The sequence below is a fragment of the Pyrus communis genome, chromosome 7, assembly GCF_963583255.1.
Source record: "Pyrus communis chromosome 7, drPyrComm1.1, whole genome shotgun sequence".
NCBI lineage: Eukaryota > Viridiplantae > Streptophyta > Magnoliopsida > Rosales > Rosaceae > Pyrus > Pyrus communis.
In genome coordinates, this window is record NC_084809.1 from 12630350 (window position 1) to 12641953 (window position 11604).

At 33.6% G+C, this 11604-nt stretch overlaps 1 protein-coding gene across 1 annotated transcript; it reads left to right on the forward strand.

The window, feature by feature from the left end:
* Positions 1–8710: 8710 nt before the first annotated feature.
* LOC137738980 (transcription factor MYB26-like) lies at positions 8711–10114 on the forward strand. Its single transcript, XM_068478451.1, has 3 exons — positions 8711–8843; positions 9044–9173; positions 9388–10114. The coding sequence occupies exons 1-3, from the start codon at positions 8711–8713 to the stop codon at positions 10112–10114; spliced, it is 990 nt and encodes a 329-aa protein (XP_068334552.1).
* The last annotated feature ends 1490 nt before the right edge of the window (positions 10115–11604 follow it).

Genomic DNA, 11604 nt, shown 5'->3' on the forward strand with positions numbered 1-11604 from the left:
CTTTCCTTCATGGGGTGTGGGGTTGGTGGTTTGCCATTAAGAGAAGCAGCTCAATGTGGTGGGTCACTTAATCTGTTTTTTCATGCATGCATCTTTAATTTTCTGTGTCATTTTCTCTAGTACTTCACTCTAATTTTGTTTCAGTACCATATGATTCCATATCATATGAGTCACTGTGATTGATTCCCGATGAACTCGACAACACTTTCATTTGTGAATTTTGACCTTTTTGTTTCAATCAAGTAAAAAGCTAATAATGTATTTGCTTTAGATTCTATAATTTACAAATTTTCAACTCCTTTATGCAAGTCATAAAAAGGCTACAACTTGTTTCCAAAAAAAAAAAAAAAAAAAAAAAAAAGACCAGAACTAGGTCGGTATTTAATTAATCCAATATTTGGCATTATATGTTTTGGTGGCTGCAATTAGAGACATATAGTTTAATGACATTTTTTTTAGGTCCAAAATCATCTTACCAACCCCTTAACTGGGATCCTTAGGCCAATTACTTGTGGTTCCAAATTTTCTTTAAAACTTCTGCTTTTGGTACTGTTGCCCTTTATCATATACAACTTAGATTGGATGAAAAATTGAAAAAGATATATAGTTACTGGAGTTTTTAGTGTGTATCAAACTACTCTGACATATATATACTTGATTCGTGGCTTTTATTTCAGTCTTTCATCGAGGGTACAATTATAGTTTAGAGTTTAGGTTGCGATTAACCACATTTTTTAAACCGAAGAGAAGCAATCGAGATGGCGTCATTGATATGGTCAATGTCATGATATTGTGAACTCACAGTTGTTGATTTGTTGTCCATATTCTATCCACTAATGCAACTAACCGGAACACAGACACAGAGACACACACACACACACAAGATAACAGGGAGTTTTAACGAAAAGCCCACAGTACTGTTCACTTTAACGAAAAACCACATTTTTTACACTAAAAAGTCAATCCTGGTATTATTCACTTTACCCTTTATTTTGTCCTTATCGTTAAAACTCAAAGTTTTCAAACCCTTTTCATTAGTTTTTCTAAGATAAAATGCCATTTAGTGATTTCAGCATTGATTACTGCTGACCTTTTCCTCCTATTCAAGAGAAATGGTGTCAAGAAAATAGAAATAAGGAAAAGATGATTTTGTTGCACTTTGTAATACTAATCATCCTCGCAAAAGTAAAGCAAAGGAACAACGAGATAAACATGGACAATGTTAACAACCTAAACTTTGATTGAGTTCCTCGAACAATATTTGAATGGAAAATGACCAATACCATGATCAATATCCTGTTGATAGAAGACAACAAATGACCTGGTCATTTTTTCATGTTCTTCATCATTTGATTCTCCAATAAGTAGGGAAAAAAACAAAAACCTCTTGCAGCTTGTCCTTTGATGGCTCAACAAATAAAGCAAAAGTCTGTTGAAATGAATTGTTGCATGTGAAACAAAAATTCAAGAATCTCATTTGGTCTTATTTCTTCCATCAAGAGCATTTCAAAGTCTTGCTTTTTCTATCAGAAGCAACCAATATTACTTGTTAGTAGGTTTTGCATCCTGTTTCACCACTAACACGATTTTTATTGAATTCTAACTGGTGGCCATCAAGAATCATGACTAAACCACCATCAACAAAAAGAAAAGTTAAAATTACAACGAAGCAATTAGGACAAATTTTTTATATGTAATTGCTTTTCATCATAGAGTCCATTATTATATAGCAAAAGCAAAGCAATTAAGTCAATATTATATAATAACAACGAATCCTCAAACAGAAAGTAAAAGCCTGCTTATTATCCTCAATTGCTTTTCATAATATTTCAACAAAATGGAGCCCCAGATGAACATCAAAAGTGGTGCACAACAAGATTCTTCAACTCTTTCAATCAATTTCTATGTGTAATTCCTGTTCGTGAATCATAATATAAACTTATAAGGACAGTTACAACAGTTGCTGTCTCTCCTCCCACTTTACAGTTGCTTATTCTTAATTTTTATTCTGGAGCAGTTATTAAATTGGATGTTGTATTTGCTTACTTGTCCTCCTCATCCCAAGGCCTCGTGTAATTAGGTCCTAATTAGGCCTCAGAGGAAGATTGCCACGAATGCTGTTCTTAAACCCTTTAATGGCCTCAGATGTACAAACCGTGGCGACTTATAAGAAATAAACGGTTTATCCACATGAGGCCAGGCAATCAGTGGCTTATGCCCCCTTTTTCTAGTAGTAGAAGTTTTATTAGATTTTCATTTTCTAGTAGTATAAGTTCTATAAGAGTTTCATGGGGAGCGTTTGGCTCCTTATCATAGCCACATGCAAAGCAGCAAAAGTAAGACGAAATATACAGTGGAATTAGGATATCAAATGAAGGGGCCTTCTACAGACATATCAAACAACAATTTGAACTCATACTTTCACCAGAACATTGATAGGCAACATTTTTATCCATTACACCCATATTTGTCGTCAGTTTTAGAGAGAAATAGAAGTTCATAAACCTCATTATCAAGGTCCACATATTAAGATTTTACTACATATGAAAATATAAATGAAAATGAATGAAACAATAAAAGAAAAAAAAAATAGGAAGAAAGGCTAAGATTTTATAGAAAATTTTCTTGCAAATCTCATAAACTTAATATATATATACACACACATTATAGAAAGGAATTTCTAAAAGGACAATCCTTTTCAGGTATATCATACATCATACAAGCCTACAAAGAACGATAGATTTTGTGGGCTGTTGGCAAAAGACTAATATTGTTAATTATTTATTTTAAGATATATACTATAAATTAACCTAATGTTTATGGAAACACAAAATTCTAGCAAAAATGAAATATGAACACACATATAAAGTAATAATTTTTATTAATGAAAGTTTAGGGTTACAATCTCTGATACAAAATCTTAATCCTCTGATTCGATCTTTGGGATGCACAATGTATGTGTAGGGTGATTGATCCGAGGGTTGTAGTCACTTGTTCTCGAACCAATGAGCACTGCAAGAGTTTGGCTTGTGGCAATGGAGGAACCGACATGTGTAGTGGTGTTTAATGGTTCGCGAAGAATGCAAAGAGTTTTCTGAGTGTGTAGGGTATTTGAGAGTATAAGTACCTGAAGGATGTGTAGATATCTGAGTGTGAGGACCTGTGTGAGTGGACTCCTTCTTGTCTTGAAGCCTCGTATTTATTACCTCTCCATTTCTTGATTAAGGCCATGACTTTCAGCCTAATGGTGATCCTTCAGGCCAGTTGGCTTTCTCAGCTCCAAAAGGCATGATTCGACTGAGTCCTAATAGAAGTAGGATTACTGAGGGATCAAACTTGGACGTGGCTCAATTGAGTCTTGGTTAAATTAAAATTACTAAGGATCAAGATGAGTTTTGATAAAGATTTTAATTATTCCAGGAATCAAAACCTATGCCTGATTGTATAATAAATTAAATGCAGAAAAAAGCTAGGTTTAGAATCCTAGTTCAAGTCAAGGAAGTTGAGACCAGCTGGAGATTAGATTTCAGTTAAAGAAGAGATTAAAGAGATAATGTCAAGCTCGATTGTCACAAAATCCTGGTGATTGCTGAGAAGGCATAGTCCTATAAGGACTCTTACATCAACAAGGTCAATTATCACCAAATCCACCCCTATAAATAGAAGTGGTTTTGCAATGTGAAAATCCTCTTCAGCTTAACACACAAACTCAAATGTTCTACGCGAAATCTCACTCTATGCGAAACATTCTTACACCATTGAGAAAAACACTAATATCCTAACCTTTTGTTAACATATCTTTAGTTTGGATTAACAACGTTGTGTTGACAATTGCGACATATATAGTTGGATTAACTTCACTGGAGCCACATATTGATTGGTTATACATCGAAGTCTCCGCCGATAAAAAGTCTTTGATTCTTTCGAAGAACGAGGTCACTTCATTAGTTTCCCTGCGAAGTAAAATGTTCTATGATTGGTTACTTTCAGGTGTACTTCAGAGTTCGGCATTCAGATGGCCGAATGAAGTTCATCATAAAGACACTCATATCATTTGAGTATCTTTGCCTTTACAACCTCACACCAAGTAAGCGCACTATGTTATCATGAATATAGTTGAAATTGCCAAACCTGGTGCAGAAAATCCTGAACTTCATAGTGAAATAAATAACCTTGTCTTTTGGTTCTAGAACCCTAAGCCGAGAGCGTTCATTCCTTTGTAGTAGTTGCTTAAGTGCAGAAGTTAGCAGCACATTTGACCACCACCACATCCATTTTATTTGCCTGACCAAGCTTAGTTGCCAGTTGGCAAGCCCGCATTCACAAGAATGACTTAGTTAGCTTAGTAGTTATTTGCCTAAACACCACATAGATTTTCTAATTTCTAGGTTCAACATAAACATACATGCATGATAGGAGAACTCAGATTTTCTTAACATAAATGGAAAAAACAAAGGAGTCAGATAACTTAAAAATAGGAGAACCAAATCGGATCAACTCAGACTTTTTTTTATTCCATGTATTATTTTGAGTAATGAACTGATTCTCCTATGAAGCACAAATAGGGATACAACAATACGATACGACACGATGATACGAAAAACCTTTCAAAACTACTATACAATACGCTATAGATAAGATAATTAAAATATAAAGTAATAGGGAAACTTTCGTTCCATATGTATTAGTAAACACTGGTATGATTTTTTTATTCCCTGAATATTTAATTACATATTTTAAGAAGTAAAATGTTCTCTTATGAAGCACGGATAGAGATACGACTTATGACACGACACGACACAACGATACGAAAAATCTCTCAAAACTAGGATATGATGCACTAAAGACATGGCAATAAAAAAATATAAAGTAACAAGGAAATTATCTATGGTTCCATATGTAGTAGTAACATTGGTTTGATTTCTGATTCCCTAGATATTTGATTACATATTTTAAGAAGTGAAATGATTCTCCTATGAAGCACTAATAAGGATACATCGATACGATACGACATGATGCGATGGTGCAAGATATCTCTCAAAATTAGGATACGATATGCTATAGATATGACAATTGAGAATATAAAGTAACCTAGCCTCGGGTTTTTTGCTCTTTTAACGTAACCCTCCAAGGCTTCAACCCAATACATTTCCATTATGTTACCTAGCCAAACCCACCACCTCATGTATTGACAGATTTTTCAAGATTTATCTTTCTTAGAATTGGAAGAAAAAAAAAATAGAAATGAATGTTCAAATATTAACCCAAACCTTTTAGGGAAATTTTGGTTTCAGTCCCTAATTGACTAAAATCTTAGATTGAGACTTTATCAATTTGAATATTTTTATTGAAGGTACAAAATGTCAAATTTTAGTATCAGTTAAGAAATTTAATAACAAAATTATTAAATCCTTCTAAAATTATGCAAAGATTAATACCAAATAAGAACTTTTAATTTTTTCTTCTCATATTTAAATTGTGTGAAAACTGATCAAATTTTTTCTTTTTAAAATAAAGGGTAAATTACATTTTACCTCCTCAGGATTTCAATTCTTTACAACATCTTTAAAACATTTTAATTTCATACATTGACTTATCATTTTATTTTAATTTCATACATCCGTTAGAAAATCCGTTAAGTAGGCCGTTAAGTGATGACGTGGTGTTGACATGTCTGCCACATGGAATTTTTTTTTTTATGCATTTAAAATATTATAATAATTTACCCTATTTAAATAAGTAAAAAAGAAAAAAAAAACTACCTTATTCCCCGAGCCATATTTTTTTTATAGTCTCCTTCAAAGTTTTTCTAGGTCTTCTCCAACCCTTCTTGCCTTGAGTCTCCATCTCATTGTTGCATATTCTAACCAGAGCATCTGTTGGTCTTCAGTTCACATGTCCAACCATCTTAACTGATTTTCTTTCATTTTATCTTCAATTGCGACCATTCCTACTTTACCTCGGATGTCATTGTTATTAATCATATCCTTTCTCATGTGCCCACATATGCAACAAAACATTCATATCTCTGCTACACTCATTTTCCACGTGTTACTTTATGACCACCCAACATTCCAGGCCTTAAAGCATCGCTGGCGTTAGTGTCATCCTAATAAATTTTCCTTTAAACTTTAGTGACTTGTAATATTTTTATTATTGAAATAATGACATGGACAAAAATCAAAGGATGGAGATGATTATTGATAGTGGTGTTATATATGGAGCCTAGGATACGTCTGGAGGTGAAATCGGATTCAAAGGGTTTGATCCAAATGATTAACAGGGAGGTCACGGCTGATGTGACACTTGATGTTTATCTGCCAGTTGTAAAACTGCAAAGCATGTAGCTCATTGGTCATTGAGGTTTTAATGTTCTTGCACGTCATAGGTTCGAACTTGCTAGGTTAACATCCTTTATCCTTTTAAATTTTTGTTAGAATCTAACGTTAACTTCTTTTTTTTTTTTTTTTTTTTTTTTTTTTTTTTTTTTTTATCAAAGTTCGTAACAAGTTATGCTTTTATTATATAATTATTTCAATACGAAAATTTACATACATTTTAAAGATCTATACTCTTGTTCGGTTAAAATTTTCCATGCCATTACAGAAAAAAAAAAAAAAAACCTTTAATTTTATCTCATTGGCTATATGGCTATATTTTGTCTAATTTCTTTCATATGGTTTAAAGGCCCTTTCTAGTTTGAATTCTAGCTCTGCTACTACACGTAGTTAAGCATGGCGGGAGATTTGGCTGGGATGAATTAGGTCCGGAGTTTCTCTTTAATATTTTAGCAGAAGATGCAAATGTAACAGTTTGTATTTAAACTTTAATAAAATTCCATTTTTCGACAAAAATTTAAAAATAAACATATTTAAAACATTTAATAACACCTTACAAAAACTAACCATTTTTTTGGCTGGTTGGTATGAAACAATCTTTTAAGCCATGATTTTAAATTTTTGTTTGAATCAAAGTTCGTAACAAGTTATGCTTTTATGATATAATTATTTCAATACAAAATTTTACATACATTTTAAAGATGTATACTCTTGTTCGGTTAAAATTTTTCATGCCATTACAAAAAAAAAAAAAAAAAAAAAAAAAAAAAAAAAAAAAACCCTTTAATTTTATCTCATTGGCTATGTGGCTATATTTTGTCTAATTTCTTTCATATGGTTTAAAGGCCCCTCCTAGTTTGAATTTCTATCTCCGCCACTGCACGTAGTTAAGCATGGTAGGAGATTTGGCTGGGATGAATTAGGTCCGGAGTTTCTCTTTAATATTTTAGCAAAAGATGCAAATGTAATTGTTCGTATTTAAAGTTTAATAAAATTCCATTTTTCCACAAAAAAAAAAAAAATTGAAAAAGGAATAAGGTTTCCATCAATGAAATTAAAAAATGAGGGATGAGAACTTAATTTCTCCAAAGTAGTATATAACAATAAAAATACAAAAATTTAAAACATATTTAATAACACAAAACTTCACATTCATCATCCAAATTCAAGTTTATTTGATTTATTGGAGAAGAAAAGTTTTGGAATGTAATTCTATTGATATATAGAAGAAGAAGTTCTATTGATATATAGAAGAAGAAGTATGAGAATTGTATTCATATAGTTTCAGTATAGGCAAGCTCTTCATATTCATAAGATTTCAACTGGAGCTTTGTCTCCTATTAATTTTCTTATTTTAGTTTCTTATGTGAAAGTGTAAAAACAACCTAGGTGTATCGCCAATCCAGTATATGCGTATCTATTAAGTCAAAGTTGTATTCATTGACCATGATACGTATAGATAAGTATTTGAGAATATTCGACAGCAAACTAAATATCAAATGCCAGAGACATGATCAAACTGAATTATTCGTGCTTCATAGTAATTCTCATATTCATGTTTAATAAAATGAAAATAAATAAATAAAAAGAAAAACTCAAAAAAAATTATTCAAATTCCTATTCTCTTTAAGTAAACACACTACTTCGAATAATTTAGTGTACTTGGGTTGACTCTTTTACTATTAATTCTATTTGAGTGGATGTCTTATATCTTTGATTGCAAACAAGAAAAAGAAAAGGAAAAATGAAGAAGAAAACATGTCAAACATTTCAATATACTTTCCACAAAAATCCAGCTAAGACCTAATCCAAATCACTCAATGAACTAAACCAATTGTCACATTTTCATTCAACTGTGTACCTGCAGATTGACCCTCTCTGAGGGAAGATAAGTCTCCCAAGAGTGGGACCTGACAAATACACTGACAGGGATCCACCACCCTGCATTTGAGACACGTGTACGTGCCCACCCCATCTCTGAGTGAGCAAAGGATTAATCCACTATGGCCCAGACAAGTCTCACAGAAAGATGCTGCGTCTTTTAGCCCTTTGCGACAAACCCTAACAGGGGCCACCATATACATTGCTTGTACTGCTCTCAAACATTAAATTCACCACCCCCACTGAACTTACACCTTCATGTCATGCATCTATTTTTCTCTCATCTTTTCATATTTTCGGAGTGATCAGAACCTAGATGTGGCGAGCTAGCTAGTACATTTTCAGTTCACTGTTTCTTTTTGTTACCTCTTTCTCTGCTGCTTAATCATACGGGTCGAGCACAAGAACTAGCTTCCTTTGTCTCTGTTGATCTCTCTTTTTACTTTTTATCTTCCTCTGCCTTGGCTGCAATACTTCTTTGAGAGAGAGAGATGGGACATCACTCATGCTGCAACAAACAGAAAGTGAAGAGGGGGCTATGGTCTCCGGAGGAAGATGAAAAACTCATCAACTGCATTACAACATATGGCCATGGCTGCTGGAGCTCAGTTCCTAAACTTGCAGGTACCCTCTTCCCTCTCTCTGTACATCTATATATACATATATCTTATTAATAATTAATTGTTCTATATACATATATGCATTATATATATGTTTTGGATTGTGCGGGATTTTGGTTGCTAATTAACCCATTACAATTTGTTGCCTAAGTTTTCAACATTTTATTTAAATTTTTTTGTTTAAATTTGCATCCATGAGGCCAGGCCTTCAGAGATGTGGAAAGAGCTGCAGACTGAGATGGACAAATTATTTGAGACCTGACTTGAAACGTGGGAGCTTCTCTCCCCAAGAAGCTGCACTCATCATCGAACTCCATAGCATTCTAGGCAATAAGTATAAATATTTGAACTTTTTAATATTAGTTCATCACCATTGTATATGTTTTGGAAGCTGTTATTGACAGTCCAAGAAAGTCATTAGGCACTTTAAATTTACAAAAAACAAGTAAAAGTTAAAAGAGTGCAAGATGACATTTTTGAAGTGTCAGTAACAACTCCCTATGTTTTTGTGTTAATTGTAATAATCTTGATACGTAAATTATAAGCAGATGGGCTCAGATAGCCAAGCACCTGCCAGGAAGAACAGATAATGAAGTGAAGAACTTTTGGAACTCAAGCATAAAAAAGAAGCTCATCCCTCATGAAGTTAATCCTGCATTTGCCTCCTTTTCTAGTGATCATATTCACAACTCTAGAGGTCATGGCTCTGAGGAAGGTTTCTTCACTCTCAATACAAACCCTAATTTGGGTTCTCAACCACAAGACCAGCTATACCTCCCCATTGTTCCACCAATGCCATCACTAGGTCTCGATGATCATGGTGATTTTAATAACATTCTCAAGTTAGACCAGACCAGTTACGCTTCCAATTTCGTCGATCATTTTTTGCCGCCCTTCCAATTACCATCAAATAATTCATCCTCATGTGAATCCTCATCATGGTCTTTAGGCTATCAGCCCCATTACCAATATGATCCAAATGTTCAAAATTTCAGCATCAATGAAGCTGCTGCGGCACAGTATAATAATGGTGGTAATGAGCTTATGGTTCCTATTAGTATGGCATCGTCAGCGCCAGCCGCTTATGAAAATCCATCAAATATACCCACCATGCCTAAATTTTGTGAAATCATTGATAGTAATGCTTGTGGAATGCCAATACTATACCCATCTGATGCACAAGAACTTGATTCACTTGCCAAATTATCATGCTTTACTTCTGGTCATGGGTCTCACCCTCAAGATCTTCAATTTCCATCCAACCAGTTGGAGTGAATTAATGCAATCATGTCCTCGTTGCCATCGTCTTCATCATTGTCGTCGCTTCTATCGACATCTTCATCCTTGTCACCTTTCAAGCAGCCAATTTGTCGCAAACCCTAATGTTGGTTGAAGCTGCTGGGAAGCCTAGCTGGTTAGACATAGTATTAAATTTGCGAATTAGGTATTTTGTATGGTTGATTGAAATAGACTGAAAATTGCATATCTTTCTGGAAAGGGATCCTCTCTGGATCCCTTCCTCTTAATCCACCAAATCAGGGAATTCATACCATTGAAAATTGATCCAACAACTGAAGTTATTATAACTTTTGAAGTGGGCCCCCATTAGTAGCCGTTGGATCAAATTTTAATGGCACGGATTCCCTAATTTGGTGGATTAGGAGGAAGGGATTAGGAGATGATCCCTTTCCTATCTTTCTATCTTGACGTTTGAATAATGTGATGATATTCTCATTACCAGAAAACCTAAATGTTGCTAGTTCAGGCTCCTTAGGGAGTAATGTTTGTTGAAACTCCATAAATTTGAATCTCCTTTCACATGTTGCTCACTTTATTTTATTCTTATCAAAATACTCTTTGAATATCGTTTATTATGTACTCTAGAACCTGTCTGCTTCACTATTATTTGGAAAATATATATGCACTTCCTTTTCTCCTTCTGCACACTCGTATATTTCTCTATGTTTGATTGATCCAGTCCAAAGACTACAACGAAAAATAGAAATGTACGGGAAGAGAAGACGGATGTGAAATCACTTCTCTATTGTTTTCCTCTTATGTCTATCTTTTTCACTGTTTCCGAAAACACCAGAAAAAGTACAAAAAGTATGACTCCTAGAGTCAAACCTTAAAAGATAATTCAAAAAATTGTTGGTACACCTAGCAGTACTAGGAAGTTGATTTTCACACACTGTTTTGAGCATCTTACCTAATATTTTTTATTTCCAATAGATAGATTAAATAAATCAAATAAAAATAATTAATAAAATTAAAAAGAGATGTATATGGAAAAAAAGAAAAGAAAAAAAAAGAGTGTTAATCTTTTCCCTACAAACAATAGATTCATGAGACAAGGCACTTTTTCTCGGAAAGGGATCCCTTCCTTCTAATCCATTAAATTAGGAAATCTGTGTTATTGAAATTTGATCCAACGATTACAAACAGGGATCCACTTTAAAAGTTATAATAACTTCAACTATTTGATCAATTTTCAATGGCACAAATTCCTTAATTTGGTGAATTAAGAGGAAATGATACGAAGAGGATCCCTTCCCTTTTTTTCGAGTCTTGATTGCAGAAGCAGTACTTTAAGCGAGTTCTAATGGGCCAGCTTTGGTCCCCAATACTGATGATGATAAATGTTCGTTTGGAAATTGATAATGAACAATGTTTAAAACTAAAATTAAATCAAATTACCAAAAAGTTTCAAACTTTACTGCATAACGAGGAAATTACTACTCTAGCCAACTTCACTAAGTTTAGGT

Coding starts and splice junctions, on each gene's coding strand:
- LOC137738980 (XM_068478451.1), top strand. CDS start 8,711: ATGGGACATCACTCATGCTGCAACAAACAGAAAGTGAAGAGGGGGCTA. Junction 8,844..9,043: donor CTCAGTTCCTAAACTTGCAG/GTACCCTCTTCC, acceptor CCATGAGGCCAG/GCCTTCAGAGATGTGGAAAG. Junction 9,174..9,387: donor CATAGCATTCTAGGCAATAA/GTATAAATATTT, acceptor AATTATAAGCAG/ATGGGCTCAGATAGCCAAGC.